The sequence below is a fragment of the Lissotriton helveticus genome, chromosome 2_1 (assembly GCF_964261635.1).
Source record: "Lissotriton helveticus chromosome 2_1, aLisHel1.1, whole genome shotgun sequence".
Taxonomy (NCBI): domain Eukaryota; kingdom Metazoa; phylum Chordata; class Amphibia; order Caudata; family Salamandridae; genus Lissotriton; species Lissotriton helveticus.
This window is the reverse complement of record NC_136059.1, coordinates 1905315232-1905336039: the sequence shown is the minus strand read 5'-3', so window position 1 is coordinate 1905336039 and position 20808 is coordinate 1905315232. Positions and strand designations below refer to the sequence as shown.

Sequence of the window (20808 nt, the reverse complement as noted above, 5' to 3'; positions counted from 1 at the left end):
CAGTAGAGCAGTGTCTTTGACTGCCTTGCTCATTCAAGGACTCTAGTCTTGGGCTATGCAGGGAAAACCAGACTGCCCCTTACTGCTTCAGGGGTGGTCACTATGTATTGGGCAAGCCTCGGTGATTCTTCAGCACTTGGTAACATCTAGCTAACCCGTTAGATGGCATAGATATGACCTGCAATCCGCATTAGAATATGCAAGTCCGTTGAGCCCTGGGAGCACCTCCCTGCCACATAGATGAAGGTGACAAATTCAATATCTTGATCTAGCCTTGTTGATTCGGCCCGTCCTACTGGCACTTCCCATTGTGGAAATATATGGCTCACAATCTGCCTTTATCGACATTGAAAGATGAAAGTAAGCTGAGCCCTGACAGCAAGAAAAATTAAACTACACCCTACCTTATTAAGGCATGTTGTAATGCCTCGGGCTAGCCTTGCTGATTCTTGGATGCCTAGTGCCATTGTTCTATCCATTCACTTTACAGAGATATGATTTACAATCTGCCTTTATCCGCATTAGAAAATGCAAGCACGCTGAGACCTTGGAGCACACTGTTACTACACTGAGGCTGATCACGATGACTCAGGCTAGCCTTGCTGAATCCTAGAGAACTGGGCCTGTCCTCCTATCACTTCTCATTCTGAAGAGGTAACCAGTATTCTGCCCTTATCAGTATCAGAAGATAAAAGTATGCTGAGTGCTGCCTGCTGGGAAAATGAAACTACCCTTTGCCATATTAAGGCTGTACACAGTGTCTCAGGGCAGTGCTTAAATTGAGCCGGTGGTTTCTGATGCTCAGCACTTAAATATCAGCACCTGCACTTTGGACAGGCCACCACATGGTGATGTTTAATACTTTAATAATATACATTGAAAATGACTAACACCTGCGGGGTGCCGCTCGAAGTCGGTTTGAGAACTTTGCTTTGCCTTGCTGACTCTGTTGTCCCGTGTAGGAGGAGACTTTGAATCGGACCCTTGACACCGCTGGAGACCGGGACTGCGAGGCCCACCAGGCTGTGCGTTCAACATCCAGCACACCTGCCGCCTCTTCCCGCGTCTCCTCCCCTCAGCTGCCTCTGCTCACCGGACCCTTCAAAACACGACTCATGGCCCCCGCTCTGCGGGTGCCGCTCGAAGTCGGTTTGAGAACTTTGCTTTGCCTTGCTGACTCGGTTGTCCCGTGTAGGAGGAGACTTTGAATCGGACCCTTGACACCGCTGGAGACCGGGACTGCGAGGCCCACCAGGCTGTGCGTTCAACATCCAGCAAACCTGCCGCCTCTTCCCGCGTCTCCTCCCCACAGCTGCCACTGCTCACCGGACCCTTCAAAACACGACTCATGGCCCCCGCTCCGCGGGAGCCACTCGAAGTCGGTTTGAGAACTTTGCTTTGCCTTGTTGACTCTGTTGTCCCGTGTAGGAGGAGACTTTGAATCGGACCCTTGACACCACTGGAGACCGGGACTGCGAGGCCCACCAGGCTATGCGTTCAACATCCAGCACACCTGCTGCCTCTTCCCGCGTCTCCTCCCCTCAGCTGCCTCTGCTCACCGGACCCTTCAAAACACGACTCGTGGCCCCCGCTCCGCGGGTGCCGCTCGAAGTCGGTTTGAGAACTTTGCTTTGCCTTGCTGACTCTGTTGTCCCGTGTAGGAGGAGACTTTGAACCGGACCCTTGACACCGCTGGAGACCGGGACTGCAAGGCCCACCAGGCTGTGCGTTCAACATCCAGCACACCTGCCGCCTCTTCCCGCGTCTCCTCCCCTTCAGCCAGTTCCCTCGATTATAAGTGGTTTCATAACACGCGTGAGCGGGACGCGTGTGTGGGACGAAGCCCGGACAAAGGGCGGTCAGTCTAAGACAGTCCGAGACTGTACGCGACTGGACTGGGCCATATCCCCTACATCTGAAGTAAGGAATTTACCTATTCTCAAAGTTTGTTACTGTTCATGGGAAGTTAAACTGAGCTTATTATATTACATCTATTTTACGCTCGAGTAGCATATTTGATTTGCTATATTCTACTGAAGCGCACCTAACCACTGAACGCCTAATATGCCGAAAAAACTAGCCCCAATCACCTCCAAAACAATGGATAATTATTTGGTCCATGTGGTTACAAAAATAAATAGTAATAGGAGACAGTCACTGGGATTAAGCCAGTCTCCTGATCTCCAACTTTTGAGTCCAACTCAATCATCCCCACAGGAAGAAACTCCACTGTTGGATGCTCCCTTTGACCAGACAGATAACAACACTCATGCAGGCGATAATGATGACCAACCTAATGCCCTGGTAATTGACTTGGAAAATCCTGACGCAAATGATCTTGGAAAAAACATTAATTCTGATCGTGAGCTGTGTGCTCAAATCACAGACGATGACCTCTCTTCCTCCTCTGAAGAGGAAACTCGACCTGTCAGAACCTCCAGAAAAACCCAGCCAAAACGAGTAGGGCTACGATCAGGCCTAAGGAAGAAAAGGGCATCTCCTCCAGGGAAAACTAAGGCTAAAAGCACGGAGTATGGGGCTGATAGTGCAAAATGCATTATGGACGACGAACTGATTCTTAAGATAGCTGATATGATAGATTCTAAAATCAAAACTATCATCAAGCCCCTAGTTGCCAAGATCGATAAATTAACTGCTGAAATAAAAAAAATGGGCGCGATCCAGACTAAGGCAGTGGACGAGGTTGACAAATTGGTAATACTTGTGACAAAAGTAGCCCAGGCAACTGAAGGAAATGCTGGGAGTATAACAACGGAGGTGGGCGGCTTGATGCCAGCTATCTACTCGGCTCAGGCTCAATCAAGCCTTACCAATCATCCTGTCGCAACAGATGGTGGTTTAGTAATACCAAATATCACGTCTGCACTACACCAAGAAACAGATTCCCTTCAATTTATAGAAGAAGCCTCTCCTGTGGTACTGGTGTTGGCTAATGTCCCACCCTTGACGACAGGCCAACTGGAAACTCCAGCTTCATTGTCCAGTAAGGCGCTGCACTGGCTAACAGGGAATATGCAGATGGCGCCTGGAGGGAAAAAGCAATTAGCAGGTGAAATTAAGGCAGTGAAAAGGGTTACTTGGATTGGGAACAGACCTAAAAGGTTCAAAGGAGACTGTGTAGCGGTGACTTTTTCCAATCTTGCTGTTCTACCCAATGTGTTGATCAATATATTTCCGCCACAAAAAAGAAATGGGACTGTTGTTCCTCTCACTTTGAATTTTTTTATGGTGAACAACAAAACGTAACATTCCCTAATACTCTGGGGCCACTATGGGACACTGTAAGAAACAGACGAGGAAAAATGGCTCCAGTTAACGAATGGGGTTTGCCTTTGGGAAATAGATATGAGTCCCTATCAGGGCTAAATGAGTGCGATTGACTCAAAAGGGGAAATAACATTGCATGCTGTATCCCACCGGGCGATTACCAAGTGGGAGTTGTTATAGATCTGTTGAATACCTCGAAAAATGATATTTCCACACACCAGATCAATCTAATGAGTATACAAAGTATTTTGGAGGTCTCACATGCAAATATTGAGCTCTATGACCCACTTGAATCTAATAACAATATTAACGAAAAGGTTAAAATATCTTCTAACTTGGTGGTAATTGAGAATTGCATGAATGAAATTATTCCACCCCAAAATCATAGGGTTAGCCAAATTACCAGCTCGGAAGAACCTAATGTCAATGTTGCTGCTCATTTCACCCTGGTGTCATGGAATGTTGCTGGTCTGAAAAGTAAAATCACATCCCTGGACTGGCTAGCTTTTCTGGATACAAAGGATATCATCCTCCTCCAGGAAACTTGGCAGGAATCCCCAGAACCGAAGCAAGGTTATCTACACTTTTATATCTCGGCTATTCCGAGCTCACGGGGTAGGTCAAAGGGGGGACTGGTGACATGGGTGAAGCAGAATAGTGGGTACTCTGTTCTCCAGTTGGCTACAGACACCCCTGATATTTTGCTAGTTAAACTTCAGCGACACCAGTGTAAAGATCTTTATATCTTTAATATCTACTCAAGGGGCCTACCAGGCGGAAAAGCCACTGAGGCAATTGATCAATTAGATATTCTTTTAAAGCAATATTGTTTGAACGGCAACGCTATTGTTGCAGGTGATTTTAACTGTTGTTTCGAACCCCTAGATAATTATGATATAGACCTCACGTTGGAAGAAGACTGTATCTGGGGAATCCCCCAGCTGTCCCTATCACCTATAAAAAAGTGGTCAGAGGCCGCATTGCAAATAAAAGTTTTATGTGTGGAGCATGGGTTGCGGGCCACTAACGGAAGAACGGGTCCTGATACACAGGGTGCCCCTACTTTTAATAACGGTATTCACACAGTCGCATTGACTATATTCTTATTAATAAGGAGAATTGGTCTAGTCTTGTCGATATGTGGATAGAGCCACGGCCCGAAAGTGACCATGACCCACTAGTTTTGTTATTCAGGTTGTTTGACCTATCTAATAGCGAAGTACAAAGGGATAATGTGCAAATTTCCCTTTCAAATGATTACAAACGTATCAGATGGTCAAACTGTGTAACAAATGAAGAGAGTGTAGCAGCTATGAGGGACCTAACTTCCCAGGCTATTACAGATCTAAGGAGTAACTCCGCTGCGGAGGCTCCGGTATCAAACGTTAGTAAGATCCACGATGTGTTTTTTAGTAAATTGAGATCCTTCTTTGTAAAAAAGGTCACTAAGAGACAGAGTAGGCCAGCAAGGAAGGAGGATCAATGGTATGACAAATCCTGCAGGGTTGCCTACAGGGCCTTTTCAGAGGCAGTAAAAACAAAAGATATAGTGAAGATAAAGGATGCCCGTGTCGTGTATAAACAAACACAAATCAGGGCAAAAAGCGAATGGGATGATGGCTATTGGAATGATCTCCTGAGAGCCAGTAAAGAAAGATCCATGTCCACTTTCTGGGATATTGTCAAGTGGGGAAGGGGGGCTAAAAGAGGAGAACCCACGAACCATGTGTTACCAAATGCTTGGGTTTCTCACTATGAGTCTCAGTTTGCTTTGGAGGACACTGAAGAAGATGGTTGCGAAGCACCCTTGGACATAAATCTGAGTATTAATTATCTATTCTTCACTAAAGCTGATGTCCTAAAAACTTTGAATAATATCCCAAAAGCGAGGGCCCCAGGCCTGGATTCGGTCCCTGCTGATCTATTTATGCACGACAAGGACCTCTGGGCTACCTATATCCAGCTGCTAGCTAATGGCATTGCAAGGGGCTCACCTATTCCTGAGACCTGGAAGGGAGACGAGATTATCCCAATCTTTAAAAAAGGGGAAAGCTCGGACCCAGGAAATTACAGGCCTATCAGCCTTATTGCATGCATTCAAAAGGTAGTGGCAAGGCTTGTACTGCAACGCATCCATGCCTGGATAGACGAGCAAGATATTCTGTCACCATTACAGGCAGGGTTTCGTTGTCATACTAGCACTATTGATCAAGTTTTTAGATTTGTTTTAATATACTGGAGGGTAGTGCTACTTGGTGGGGGTATGCTGTTTGCAGCCTTTGTTGATCTTAAATCAGCATTTGATTTGGTCCCGCGTGCTAAGTTGTGGAAAGCTTTACAAGAACAGGGCATCCCCAACGAAATGTTATCCTTTTTAATTAGATTGCACGAGAATAATTTTGCCCAAGTCCGATGGAACCAGCAGGGTAGCGTAACCGATAAATTTCCTATTGCAAGGGGTGTACGCCAAGGCTGTGTACTAGCCCCAACCCTCTTCTCGCTATACATCAACAGGGTGATCAGGTATTTTGAACAACAACCGACCGACGCACCTAAGTTGGCCGGAAAACTGATCGCCCTGTTGATGTTTGCGGATGATACCCTGTTAATATCAAAGACACAACAGGGGCTCCAGAAGACTATTGGAGTCTTTGAAGTGTTCTGTGCAGATCATGGCCTTGTTATTAATACAGCTAAAACAAAATTCATGGTTCTGCACAAACGGAAATATGTTAGAGGGAAGGTCCAATTAGAACAGACCCAAGTTTTCAATTACTTGGGTATCACCCTGTCCAATAAATTAGATTGGAAACAGCACATCAATCAGCTGGCTACGAGGCATGCACAATTGGCAGGAGCACTCACCAAGGAATTTTATTCATCACATACCAGGCCTATCACTCCAGTTTTAAAGATACACAATGCAAAGGTGGGAGCAGCGGTCCTTTATGGGGCAGAACTCTGGGGGACTAGTAACGTCACTAAGTTGACGGCTGCCCAAAACAATTTTTTTCGTAACATCACTGGCTTACCAGTATCCACTCCCTTGACACCCCTCTATTATGATCTGGGATCTCATAGCTTCGAGGATATGGCAAAATATAGATCGGTTGCCTACTGGAGGAGATTATGGGTAACCCCGGAACTCCTGCAGTATGCCCAGGGCTTCCTCGAGGTTAGAGACTCGGACAAATCCCACAAAATCCAGTGGATGCGGGAGGTTAAAACAATTTACATGGCTATGGGCCTATCTCTATTATGGGATGACCCTGTGAGGAATGTCTTCCCACCCAAGAAAATACTTCGTGATTTGTATTGGAACATGGTTGAGGCTAAGACTTTTGGATATCACATTGAACCATCCTTTACTACCGATTTCTTAGAGCTCAAGCACGTACCGGCCCTTGAACCCTATTGGGACTGGATAACTATTCCAGGGGACCGGAAGAAGTATCATCAAATGAGGGTGGGGACACTACCACTAAACATTTTAACTGCAAAATGGCGTGGGAACCAAAGTTCGGTGTGCCCTTTTTGCCCTGATCAAAGGGAAAACATAGGGCATGTATTTTTTGCCTGCTCTGAATATAATGTACCAAGAAAATCGTGGCTTAAACCAATTTGTGTTCAGTTAGGCCTCAAAACTGCTAGCGAGGCCATTAGGATTTTAAGAACTGATACTTCTCAGCCAGTTGTTATAGCCATGTCTAAATTTTTACACTGGATGTGGATAATTTGTGCCCGTAAAATGAGTTTGGATTAACCCTAGGGCCAGTTGTAAATCCGATTTTGTAAATTGTATTGAGAAATAGATGTAGTTAGCATTGATTGAATGAATTATTCCTTTTAATACAGTTTTAATTTTTTAAATGTGATATATTTAATCTTTTGTAAATATGAAGGAGCTAGTAAGCTTGTTCTAGATATAGTTGTAACGATCAATTAATTGTGGATCTTATTAACTATGGGGTGGGGGATGAATTTGTAAATGTCTTTTATGATTGAAAAATATCGAATAAAGACTATTTTGATTTGATTTGACTAACACCTGCCATCTAAGCCATTCTCGTAGTTAGGGAGTACCTGAACTATTCTGAATTGTCACAATTATAGAGCCTCGTGGTTAGCAGTTGTGCTGGTACTTTCATTGGCAGCGCTAACAGGGTGAGTAGGTGGTGCAAGCTGCAGGGCCTCCTGATAAGGGCCCTGGCTTTTTTTGTTTACAAATTAAGCACTGTGGACTAGTCTTGCTGAATCTTCGGCAATTGGTCCAATGTTGCTAACTCTTCCCATTGTAAAGATATGACCTGCAATCTGCCTTTACCAGCATGAGAAGCTGAAGGCTCAAAGTTCAAAGTTTATTGATTATGATTTGGCTCTCAAAGAGGGCCACATAAAATAACATACATATTATCATGACAGAATAAACAAAGGTTACACAAGCACTAGAGTATAGACACATAATACACTCATCACCTCTCCCAAAATCACATTAATATATGTCTAGAAATTCTTTAAAATAATTAAATAATCTGAAACAGAACATTTCGTTAGGGGGGCAATACAGAGCATTGAAAAACATATTTATATTCAAAATTCCCAACTGTAGACAAATTGGTTTTATCCATTTTTTTCGCGATAAGCGTAATATCGGGCAAATAAACAATACATGGTTGAGGTCTTGAGCAGCACTATTACATAGGTTGCATAAGGGAGAGACACCATACCATCTTGCGAGGAGTGTATTAAGTGGGAGCAAATTATGGCGTAAAAGGAACCATATCCTCCGGACACCATGTGGGATATTCCACCTTAAGTATTGTTGTGCTTGTTTAGGTGTGTAGGTTAGGACCAGGGCTTCCCTTTCTTTATATTTCTGTTGGGCAAGTATATCCATCTTATAACACAGTTCCCAGGACCTACTTTTTAGCTTTAGCTTTAACTCTGATGGAGAAAGAGAAAATAATGTACTTTCATCGAGTTCCAAAAATAAAACAGCTTTTCTAAAGTTTTTTAACAGCTGCGAGAACTCATTAAAGTTACCTAAAAACTCCTTTTTTTAAATTTCACGTAGGGTTCCTGGTTTACCTCTGGCCAGGCATGCTACCCACCTTACAAGAGCGGCCAGCCCTTGAGCCCAACAGCTTCGCAGGCCAAATTCCAGTCTGCAAGAGGCTGTGGAGCAGGCTGAATTAAGAGAGGAAATTTTCCTTAATACCTTTCCCTCCGTTTTTTCCATAAAATCCCATTGAGTTAAGTCCACCAATTCTATTCCGTAAAGGAGGGTGGCAGGAATCTTCGCTCGAAATACCTCCAGGCAAGAAGAGAGGTGCCTCTTCCCTGTTGCATTATATAAGGAACATAATCCCCTGCCATGGGCCATCGCTTTTCTAGAATTATTTTCAATGTGAGGCTTCTCACTAAGATTAGAAGATATTGTCTTGCCCAGAAATATATAGGAGGTAACTACCTCCAGTTTTTCTCCGCTTAATGACCAATTAAAGCTCCTAGATCTGCATTTCTTCTTGCCAAAGATGCACATGATCTTACTTTTTGAGCTATTAATTTTCATATAGTGTTTATCCGCGAAATCATTCAATGTATGAAGACGATTAGCGAGACCTTTTGGGGTCAGATCTAAAACTAGTATATCATCTGCATACATTAGAATAGATATGGCAGTCCCTCCGATAACTGGGGCAAGACCCTCATATTCTGCAACTATAGTTGGTAAATCGGCCATATACAGGGAAAACAGGGTGGGAGCCAATATACAACCCTGTTTCAAACCATTCCGGGAGGGGATTGCTTGAGTAAGTCCCCTTTCTCCGCCTTGTAACACTCTACACCAAGTATTACAATGTAGGGACTTAACTAAGTCCAGTAAGTGTCGTGGCATACCCAATGACGTCAGTTTTCTCCACAGCGTCGGTCGGTCGACCCTATCGAACGCTGCGGAGAAGTCTATAAAAGCTGCATATATGCCCCCGCCACGAACCCGCACATATTTGTCTACGATTACATGTAGCATAGTTAGGTTATCTAAAGTTCCATGCTCTTTTCTAAAGCCTGTCTGTTCCCTAGGCATTATATTATTTAAGAGTGCCCAGTCTGTTATTAAAATTAATAAAAGTTTCGCAAAGATTTTTCCTATCGCATCTAGTAAGGCAATTAGGCGGTAATTAGAGGGGTTATCACGGTCTCCTTTTTTAAAAATTGGAATCAAAATACTTCCCCGCCAAGAGTCAGGAACAGATCGATTTTTAAAGCACGCCTGGAACACTGGAAGAAGAATTCTGCTCCAAGTGGTTACATCTTGCTTAATTATAGACATGGGGACTTCGTCAGGTCCCATAGCCCCGGAAGAGCGCATGCTCTTAATAGCGGCAGCTATGGAAGACTCAGTGGGTAATTCTATTTGAGTATCAATATTGCAGTCTGTAACCCAAGCATCACCCCCTGCCTCATTTGATGCATATAAGGTGAGCACAAATTGGGTCCAGACATCTTCAGAGATAACAGAAGGAGTGGATGTTTTTACAGCACCACATCCTTGTCTTAGAAGCTGAAGGCATGTCCGGCCCTGCCAGCCAGGAAAAGCAGACTACACCCAAGAATTTTAAAGCAGGCGGCAGTGTCTCCAGCTAACCTGACTGACTCCTGGGCATTTGGGCTCAGTCTCCGCCCCTACAACATAGCAGACATGTCTCACACACTCTACCATCATCAAATATTGAAGTTGAATCGCATTGGACCCTGCCATATAGTAACTATCACGTTCCACCTACTCCTTGTACACCGAAGGAGGCCAACATTTTGAGCAGTGGTTCATGCCTCAAGCTACTCTGAGGCTCTCAAAGGTGGGCGAGCACCAGTTGGTGGAGCCCGATTTGGGTTGTACGTCAGGCCCTAGCTATCCGTATATGTTATGATGTAATTTGCACAGGTGTAGGATGGGATTGTTCTGATTAACCAAAACACCAGTAAATCACAGCCATACGTAAGCAATGCATTACGCATGTCGTAATTTAAGTGTTTCAGCAGCCCTTTGAGGGTCAGCCATATTCTTCATCAACAGTTCTGCGTCTGAGAGTAAGATGAACAACAACAAAATAGGGCACGTGTGAAAAACCGGCTGCGGTTTCAAGTCCGCTTGCCTGCGGTCAGATAGCCTGCTTTCTTAGACTGCAGTCAGCTGCTGACGTGCATGCCGTGCTTTTTAAACTCAACAAAGCCTTCTCACCACACACCCCCAGCAGCCTCCGTTGTCTTCTCTACACGTAGAGCAGCTGTACACCTGGGACTGTCTGAAGTGAAATCATTTCTGTGCACCTCTCCAACCCCACTACAAAAAGCTGCAACTTTTTGCTGGCGGCTGTGGAGCCCACAGCAGGGGACTCTGAGGGGTAACCCCCCAGCATGGTCTACGCACAGCGTGCGTGACCCATCATGCGTTGGCTGCTGAATCAAAGGAAAGGAGTCCCTCTGAGGCAAAACCCTACATGGTCTGCGCACAGCGTGCGTGACGCCTGCCTTGACTGCTAAATCATGGACAGACGTCCATCTGAGGCAAAACCCTGCATGGTCTACGCACAGCGTGCGTGACGCCTCATGCGTAGACTGCTGATTCATGGAAAGCAATCTACAGATTCCCTCAATTAGTAATCTCGTTAACACCATTTTACACAGGCACGCAACTGCAGGCAGGCGCGGTGCAATGATTTCGGGCTGTTGCAACTTTAAGGAAGTGCCGCAGTCCGACACTTGATTCACAAAGCATTTGCACAACTGACACTTGGCTGTGCTAATAGCATCCATGAGCGCAGATTAATGTTATCCCCAAAATACATACGAATTTGTACTATTTACTGACATGTAAATATACAGCAGCATGGTGTAATTTTACATGCGAGTACATTTTCTCACAGGGACGGTTGTGTGTACTCCGTGGTGAGGCTAGCAGCAAAAGTTAAGAGTTGTGTATAATCATAAACCTTTTACAGGTAGTTTCACGCCCGGGAAACGGTTGGGTATAAACACTTGTTAATTCAAGAAGGAAATCGGTTTTTATGTTGCTGTCTGTGTATTTATCGCACAGATTTTTTTTTTACAGGAGAAAAAAATAGCAAATGCACGGACTCATTAGATTTTCAATTTGGAAATGTCCCCCAGTTACATATATGAATGCGTAAACATGTACACCTACTCGTGCTCCTGAGAAGCTACAAGAGCCGCAGGTTTTCAGCTGTACTCTTGGGATTCTGTATGAATACCAAGAAACTCAGAAGAAATTTTCTCCAAATGTAGAAGTAGCAACACAGGAGCAAATGGTCTACATGTTTTGATTGGGTCTATAGTCCTTATCAAGTAACAGTCACCCAAAGAAAGTACAGAAAGAGTTGTGCCATTAGTAAGTCCCACATGCCGCAACAGTAAGGGACAAAATCACTAAGATTTTGTTTTGGCTTTCTGTTGTACTGCTGTTTTAGCCCTGAATTCCAGTAGTAAGGCAGGAATACTCCAGGTTTACTCTTACAATTCAAGAGTAAGTCAGTAGTATCCCAAGAGTAAGTTGCACCTATTCATGGCAGTATCTTGGTGAATTGGGCAATAAATGTGCATATTCATATCTGGAGAACAAACGCCTGGTTTCTACTCAATAACAGATCAATTCTGCCCAAAAGCATATACTTCTTGTTCTCATTTGATAAATGTTACTTTGTCCTACCAATTTTAAAATTGCTTATTTATGTACATTATCTTCTTTTTTATTAGTTTGTGCTGCAACGTTTTATATTTGTATTTTATTGAAACTTTTGTATTGCATACCCTTGCATTATCAACAAACATCAAGTGATAGCACACCAATGCTATTGAAATCATAATATATGGCACTTTATAGAACCTGGGGTGCTTCCTTCGGCTTAAATAATAATTTTGCTTATCTCCAACTCAGTAGTGTTCATTTTAAGAACATCAAACAGCTAAAAATAGTCAGTACGAGATTCGTACCTGCAAACTCCAGTTTGCGCGGGGACCACGGGAGCTGCCACTCAACCCTAGGATGTACATCTCGAGCTAGAAGCCATTTACTGTGGCTGTGTGTGTGTTATATTTTATGAACTCAGTCAGCAGTGGGTCATTTCCTGTGTCCCTAGAGTTAGTGTTCTGGTGCAGACTGTTCACATCCAATCATTACTTAAGACCTATCAGGAGTCCTTGCGACAAAGGCATGATGTATCAGAAAGGACTTTCATGATCATTATAACAGGGGAAACCCCTTGAAGGGGCAAACATATCCGACAAATAGAATTGGAACCGCAAAAACCATTGCATAAAATAACCTCACAGGAGTGCACAGGTAATAAACAGTCTTTGGGTTATTTTACGTCTTAGTGAAAATTGTATTTAATGTTTAGGAAAAGGGTAGCCTTTCATGGTATGGATTTGGATTAGGTTTGGGTCATAAGTATAGTAGAGTTCGAGATAGAGTAGGAGGAATGGGGATGGCTAAGGGACTATATAAATATCTCTCTCTATATATATATATACACTATCTCCCCCGTTTTCAAACAGAAAAAGAGAATTAAAAAAAAAGAAAATCCAAAATGGAGCTTAATTTCTTGAAGTTGACAGTCCAAATGTTCTAAACAAACACAGAGAGATAGACCCGGAGCATTTTCAGCCCTAAATTATTCTTATGAAATTAATCTTAAAAGTGATTTTTGCTCATGAAAAAAATTAATGGAACATGATGGCTCGCAATCATTAAAAGTGCTAGAAAAGAAAGAAATATTCTATTACCTTCACGCTTTCAGGTGTATACAGCTGTTCATCAATATCCTGAAAGGGAACCAACAAAAATCAGTTCTATGGAATTGTTTTTATTTCAAATTGTAAAGTCAAGAGAACTCCTGGCGAAAGAAATGGTCTACTCACCCCTTGAAGGCCCTTTTTCAGCTGCTTAACATCCACCAGTGCCGCGTTCAACAGCAGCTGCGCCGATCGCCCATTGGCCTTAGTTGGCGCACCTTCTGCATAAGTGGCCAGCATCAGCACAGCAGAACATAACAAGAGTGCTCTCTTCATAACTAAGGTTCTTATTTTACTTGATGTGAAAAGTCAGCTTTAAGTTCCCAGTTGGACAATGACCAAGTGGCTGACGTACTGGTATTGAAGCAAAGAGCCCATTTATACCCTGTAATGGTGTGGAAAGTGTTAGGGGCGGAAATTTGTAAAGTTTAGATATTACTGTTGTCACTAAATGCTGTATCTCAGAGTGCTAGGGCAAATAAGGTTAGTTTCTTTTTTTCCCTTTCTGATGACTATTTGGAATTTTTTTAATGAGTTGTATTTTCTGAATGGATTCGGTGAAGTCCCTCCTGATGACGGACGGTCCCACTCCGCCAGTTCACGCCACTTCATGATGGGCTCTGTTTTTTGACTGCACAACTGTTGTTTATTTGCGCCCCTCACGTTGTAAGCTGGGTCAGGGCTTGCAGATCATAAACCATAATCTTTTTTTTAGCTAACACCTTTTGCTGTTTAGAATGATAGAAAAGTAGAACTGGCAAAAAACACTACCTTAAAAAGTTGCTGATCAAACTGCCGGAAGAATGCTGGCTTCCTGTTTGGTTACCTGTCGCTTTCTGTGAAAGCAGCTGTAGTAAATGTGCCTAGGACATGGAGAGAAGTGCAGCCACATAACCTCTACCTGAGCAAGTAGATAATTAACTACATATAAAGTCTAATTTAGAAAGAGGTGGTGATATACAACGCTCATGAATGCTCATTCTACCCTGCCAGTTCTGTCATTACAGCCTCATGAGTGTGGTATATTCTGCTGTTGCCCGTTTTTGCAGTTTCTTCAGCCACAAGGGTATATATAGCAAGTGCATTTGATGCCTTCCATGTCATGGCTATTCTCCTCTACAACAGGACATTGGCAAGGTCAATGACTTTGTTTGCGGAACTAGATTTCTTGGATCTGTGCATGATTTCCAATAGGTAGACCTCCGAACTGCACACCCGATGCCTATTTGTTATTTCTGATACCAGGGGCATGATCTTGTTCCAGTATTCATTGATCATTCACACACCATGGGATACAAGTTTGCACTAAGGGCTCTGATGTCTCCAGCTGGAATTTACATTTACCTATTCGCTTAAGGGATAGGTAAGTTTGGTACAGGTAGATGAATTCTGTGAACTTGAAATTGGTGAACTTGGATACTGTTTTTGTGTATTCCAGCATTTTTACCAATTAAAATAGGCCCCTCCCAGATTTGCACTCCATAGCTCCCTTAATTTCGTTGTGCAAGTCTGGGATTGCTTAACCAGTTCTCCATAGAGCAGGGACAGGTAGAGGTAGGATTTCTGCCAGTTCACTTTAAGGCCTGATAATGTCACCAAGGGGCATATTAGCAAGAGAGTTATCGCCGCATTAGCGGCACTTTTTGCCGATGAAGCACCGATTTTTTTATCGCCCAATTACCAAGCTGTTGCTAACAGCAGTTAGCATCAGCTTCCAGGCGATAGCGACCGTTTTAGGGCCTGCTTTGCATGACAGCGATATTTATCGCTAATGACATGAAAAGTGGGCGTACCCAAACTGGTAGCGACTGAAAGCAGTCGATAACATAGCTATCGCCTATTAGCAATGCCCGGGACGCGATAAAAAAATGCATGCTAACCCCAATTAGCGTCAGGATTTTACACCTGGTAAAAACCTGACTTAGCCATAATAGTCAATGGGAGGTGGATTCTATGGCTAAGTCCCCACCTGCCTATTAGCGAGATTTTCCTTAGCGATAGGATTTTTATCGCTGGAAATCTTGCGTTAAACATGGGATTCGCTGCTATCGCTGGATTTTTTATCGCCGTGGAGTTAAACGTTGGTAATACTGCGTTATCTCCACAATAAAATCCAGCGATAGAAGGCAATAAAAAAAATCACGCTAAGCGCGGTTTGCAATAATTTTCGCAAGTTGTTGCTAATATGCCCCCAAGTTCCAATAAAGATTCCATAACTCATTGTAGCTCCCTCCCCACATTACACACATTTTGCAGCGGTATTCCCTGGTCCAGATCCTTCATCCTAAAAAAGAAAAAATACACCAGCCATGTAGAGTAATATAGACAATAGTGGGCATCCCTGCTTGGTGCCCATGCCCAAAGACGAATGTTTTGGTTGTTGAGTGTGAGTACAGAAAGCTGATCCAGGCCAGGTTCCCTATGTCCAGCTCCATTTCCTTGAGAACTTCAAATATATAACACCATTGAAGGGTATCAAAAGCTTTCTCAAAGTCCAGGGACATTGTTAACAGTATCGGTCTGTTCTTGGGGGGTGCAGTTATAATATGAAATAACCGCTGTAGATTGGAGGAGGTGTTGCAGCCTGGGACAAACACATTTTAATCGTGATGTATCAATGTCGGGAGCAATGATAAATTGTTAGCAAATACTGTCCCTAGTGTTGTCTAAATGAAGCAAAACTTATGGGTGGTATGGTTATGGAATGTTTTCCATAAGTGTCATTTTCACCAGAGCCTTTTCCGCTAGAGGAATTATGACTTTCAGGTTCATCCCTCCGGCGCAGAAGAGTGAGGAGGAAATTTGAGCGCAAACACAATTTGTGTTTTTAGGTCTGCCTACAGACCACTTTTAGTTGTCTGTCTGTCGTTGAATACCTCTTCTGGAAGCCAGCCCATTGCTTATCATTTCTTGGCTTATTGTCACTCATTTGCTTGCTTCATATTCCGTGACTTTCCTTCCTATTCTTGAGTTTGTTCATCCCTAGAAGCACGTTTTCGGTACCATCCTTTTTACTGGATGACTTGTAACTTTCCACTGCTCACATTTCAGTGAGTTATTATTTATTTTTAAGCTCTTCATGGGAGTGCATTTGTTTTCGTACAACTCTTGTTTGTGTACTGCTCTCCCCTCAAATGCTTCCCTTACTTGCTGTCACCCACGTGTGCTATTTTCCCCCACCCTGTGGATTCCTTCCAGCAACTCAGCTTTTTTTTAAATTTATTTGTATTCTTCCCACCCCCCCTGTTTTTTCATTTACCCTTCCAAGTGGCATCTGCCATCTTGGAATGGTAATCAAAACCCCAATAAATAAAATGAAGCTTGCTTCGTTACATAGGCGTGCCCATGCACGGTAACGCATCGTGCACATATGTTAAAATACACATGCGTACACATAAGGAATGACGCAGTTGCCAGCAACAGCATGACACACGGATGCACGCTTTCGTCTCAACTTGCTTTTTTTTCCCGGCTGGTGCAGGACAACGTCGGCAAAAGGCACTGGTAAAGCCAGTCTGTCGAAATAAGTGAGCCTTTTTCAGTGCTTGTTTTTCAGACTTGCAGCTTCTGGGGCCAGTGGTCTGCGTCAAGGGTTTGCTCCTTCGCTGCAAGGGCTATCTGAGTAATTTACCATTTGAATTGTTCTGCAGCTCTCAAAATCGGCAGGCTCTAACACGATTAATTCCCTCTCTCAAGAGTTTTATGGACGAGAAATAGCATATCAGGAAAGTACCTTAGTGAAAACGGAACTATGTAAATGAAAGGCGATTACCTCATTAAATGTTGATCAGAATTTTACTGTTAGTGGAGATTAAAAATTATATGAAAGATGCAAGGACTACATAAACCATTAAAACAGGGGGCCTTACTGATAGAGACCTGTGAAAAGTTCTGTGCTTTGTTCGAGTGCTACCACAGTCTTCGTTTTTCAGGTCTCGCCTGAGCCAGCGCATGGCGCTACTCTGGTGAGACATTTAGTAACTGGGTTTTCAAAGTGCTACCCAAAGGCTTTTGCTGGCCTCCGGACTTGTTTAATTCGTAGGCAGGGGCTACAAAACACTGAAGGTGAGTTTTACAGCTTTACTTTTTTAATATTTTGCCTCCGCGTACATTTTTTACTGGCTTCCAAGTAAATATCTTATCTGCTTTGAGGTTTCAAGGTTAACGACTCTCCATGTGAAAGCTGACCTTGTGGACGAGAAGTGTATACAGATGGTGCCAGTTTATGTCTGCGGCAGCAAACCTTGCAGCTCCTACGCAAGATGTTGAATGCAAGGCCTACGATGTGACCTCTTCCCAAACCCTGTTCACACATTTCTTAGTCGGCAGCCACACCGGCTCGATCACTTACTGGAAATCTTCTTTTCTCTGAGTCATTGTCTTACCTTGTATCACTCCCTACAAAATGAGGTTTGAATTCGCCCCCCTACTGGCAGGATTTACCTATCTTAGCCCTAACAGAACAAGCATTGGCATAGCCAATAGGTCTCGCTTTTGGGACCTTATGTGTTTAGCCATGCAACAGTTGATGTTGTTGAACCAAGGATATTGTGCTGCATAACTAAATACTTATAAGGTTCCAAAAGCGAGACCTATTGGCTATGCCAATGCTTGTTAATTTTTCTTTAAAGTTCACATATTGACTAATCTGGGGCAACTTTTATTTCCTTAATATAGTTGTTGCTGTATGTACAGCTTAACCCAGTTTAGTGAAAGACCTAGGGCAAGCAGACTTGGGAAGGACACGCTATCAACCTATCTAGAGCCGTTTTGCATTTTCCACACTGTCAGTTCACTATTACTGAGGACTGTCCCTAATCAAAGGTCCAAAATTGCATTGCATTGCATTGGATAATTCTGGCAGTCCACAGGCTCGGAGAAAACCTTTTTTGCTACCACAGATGCAGCTGCCACCTTATCCGCCCTTGAGGAAGTCCACCGAGCAGTTCCTTGCCCAGGAACCACCGACTTAGGTCCGGGAGAGACACCAAACCTGTGCTGCCAAAATGGCGCCGACGCGGCTTTGAGCCGATCCAGAGCCTCCCCTACGCTGTATGAAGTCCTGGAGACCCACTTGGGAGGATTATCGGCCTCCGCGGGTGCATGTCCTCCCGCCCGGAGCCCCGGTGGGTGGCGCTGTAGGGGCTACCCCCTGATGCCTGCTGTGCGTCCTGGAGCGGAGCTGCGCCCATAGAGAGGGCATCCTGTTGCTCGGCGCCGCAAGGAAGGCATGTCCTGTTGCTGGGGGCCTGTGACCTGAGGCGGAGACCAGAGCGGCGATACACCGTCCAGTGACCCCATGTGAGCCGGGTGGTTGGGAGACTTTGCGCCGCCCGGTTGCGAGACCTGGGGGACGTGGCGTTGCCAGGGAGGACACAGAGCACTGGATAGTGACTGTTCCCTGCAGGACTGTGGCCTACCGGGGATAACCCCTTCGATTCCCTGGAACTGTGCCCTCGCCTTTACCCCGTCCCCCCCATCTGTTGTGAACTGGGACAGGGGCCGAGGGGGAATAGAAGCCGACCGGCTCTGGGGGTAGTCGGCCCTCCATTCTATGCCGTATATGCCTGCTGAGACCCAGGCCACCGGTACCTCCGGGAGGAAAGGGACAGTCCCACACCCTGCTGTGTCGAAGAGGGGCCCGGGAGACCTGAAGTGGGGTCGCACAACCTTTTCAACCGCCCTACCACTAAGGAGGGGAGCACCTGCTGGACCTTGGTGGTCCTGAATGACTTGATCCCCTGAGGGCATACGGGGAGAGTCCTGTGGGCGCTTCTGTTCACCGGTACCGGCTGGAAGGCTTGTCAGTCGGCCGATTTGGAGAAAGTGCACAAGGATCCTGGTGGGGCTGAGCAACTCCCGGTGGATTGTCCTGCAGGAGGGTGGTGAGGAAACGGGCCGCCCCTCACTCCCTCCCTGCTTGTGCTTGCTGCCGTCAAGGCTCAGGACCTTGGATTTGACGTGCTGCTTCTCGAGCCCCACCCTGGAGAGCTGCAAATATGGGCAAAGAGAAAGACCCTAACGACCACGACTGGGGAAAATGGACCATTATATGAAGGTAATCACCTCCCCCCCAGAGGAACGGCAGGCTGCCTGTACTGACACAGACACCCTCCTCCAGGTGATCCAGTCCTCTGGGATGGCGCTGGAGGGTAAGATAGGAGAGGTGGGCACAGAGGTTACGCTCTTGCGACAGGACATACGAAATGTGGCAGGCCAGAGTTACAGAATCGGAGACCAGGCTGGAGGAAGCCAAGGATGCCCCTCAGGACCTCCGCAAGGACATGACTGACCTCCGGTCCTCCACCACAGATCTACTATGGCGTACTGATGATGCGGAAAAGAGGGCACAACGCAACAACCTCCACTTTGTGGGCTTTAGAGAAGGCTTTGAATGGACAAATATGATGGAATTTCTTCACGCTTGGCTCCGCCGCACCTTCCCGACAGATGTGTTCTCTGTATGTTTCGTCATAGAAAGGGCGCATAGGGCCCTGATGGTGTGGCAGCCCACTGGGCGCAGCCGCGCCCAGTTATAGCGTGTTTTTTAAATTTCTTGGACAGGGACATGATCCTTCGAGAAGCTAGGGAGCTGGGAGACATCAGGCACGAGAACACACGTATAATGATCTTCCTGGATTATAGCAGAGAGGTTCAGAAGCAACGGCGGTCCTTTGATTCGGAGAAGGCAAAACTTCGAGAACGCTAAATTCAATATATACTCCTATTTCAAGCAAAACAAAGTGATCTACCTGGGGAAGACCCACTTCTTCGAAACACTGGAGGAAGCCTGGCAGTGGGTTGAGGAAAGGCCTATCTTGCAGCACCCGGAAATCCCACCATGCCGCAGCCAACCGCCCGCCGGTAGCACCCCGCGACCCTGGGACCGCCAAGGAACGTTACGTCCAAGGGGTAACCGGAGAAGCCGACTGAAGGAGGTGACGCCCTATGCACCACGGGATGGCAGCAAGCTCAGGCGGCGGAGTGGTAGTTCACTGGATTTTCAGCTGTTTGTAGGCTCGCACACCCTCTGCCTCCCCGACCACCCTGAACCTGGCACAGAGTCAGACACTAGAGACAGTACGTCTGGAGAAGACAGTGAGGATGAACCCTCTCTGCATCCCTTGGCTGCTGCAATTGTGGCGCTGGAGCGAGATGCAGGGACAGAAACATTGGCATCGCAGGGGTATCCCCCGACTCCCATTCGTGAACATGAGACTTTGAGACTGGCCCTGGTTTCTGTATAACACGACGGAGTCAGCTGATTGGATACCCCCCCCCCCCCGAGTTATATAGACCGTGAGTCCTGCAGAGAACTCAACGTACTACCCTCCATCGCAGACGAGAGGCCGAGACTGACCACTGACTTGGGCTCTTGAAAGCTCTTACTTTTCTTTTTACTTTTCCTGCTCTTCCTCTCATCACTTGACTCTTCCCTTCCCCCTTTCTAACCTTCTGGTCCTAAGCTCCTACCTGTCTATTGTTTTTTCGGGGTTGTTCAATTTGGTTTGATTGGGGTAGCTTCAGGAGTTTGACCTTGTAGCATAAGTTGGGCTTGGGTGGGCGACAGACCTTTACTGCCCTATGCACTACCTTGAGCGCCTGGCAAGGGGTGTGACACTGGGCAGGAGGGAGGTGGGGTGGGGGGTTGGGTGTCAGCGGTTACATGTAGTTTCTTTGGTTCTAACGGTTCATAATGTTTTTGCT

At 45.3% G+C, this 20808-nt stretch overlaps 1 protein-coding gene across 3 annotated transcripts in view; it reads right to left on the bottom strand.

The window, feature by feature from the left end:
- The window catches only part of LOC144819973 (interleukin-15-like), a 140101-nt gene that overhangs the window by 11051 nt on the left and 108242 nt on the right, over positions 1-20808 (bottom strand). The window contains exons 1-2 of one of the 3 annotated variants that reach the window (XM_078677648.1): positions 13228-14105; positions 13093-13131 (exon numbers count right to left, since the gene is read on the bottom strand). The exons of 1 other annotated variant lie outside the window; for it this stretch is intronic. In XM_078677648.1, coding sequence (XP_078533774.1) covers positions 13093-13131; positions 13228-13377 — 189 coding nt within the window. In that variant the 5' untranslated portion in view covers positions 13378-14105. Of the gene's footprint in view, positions 1-13092; positions 13132-13227; positions 14106-20808 lie in introns of those variants that run through there. One more of the 3 variants, XR_013607650.1, reaches the window with a different exon arrangement.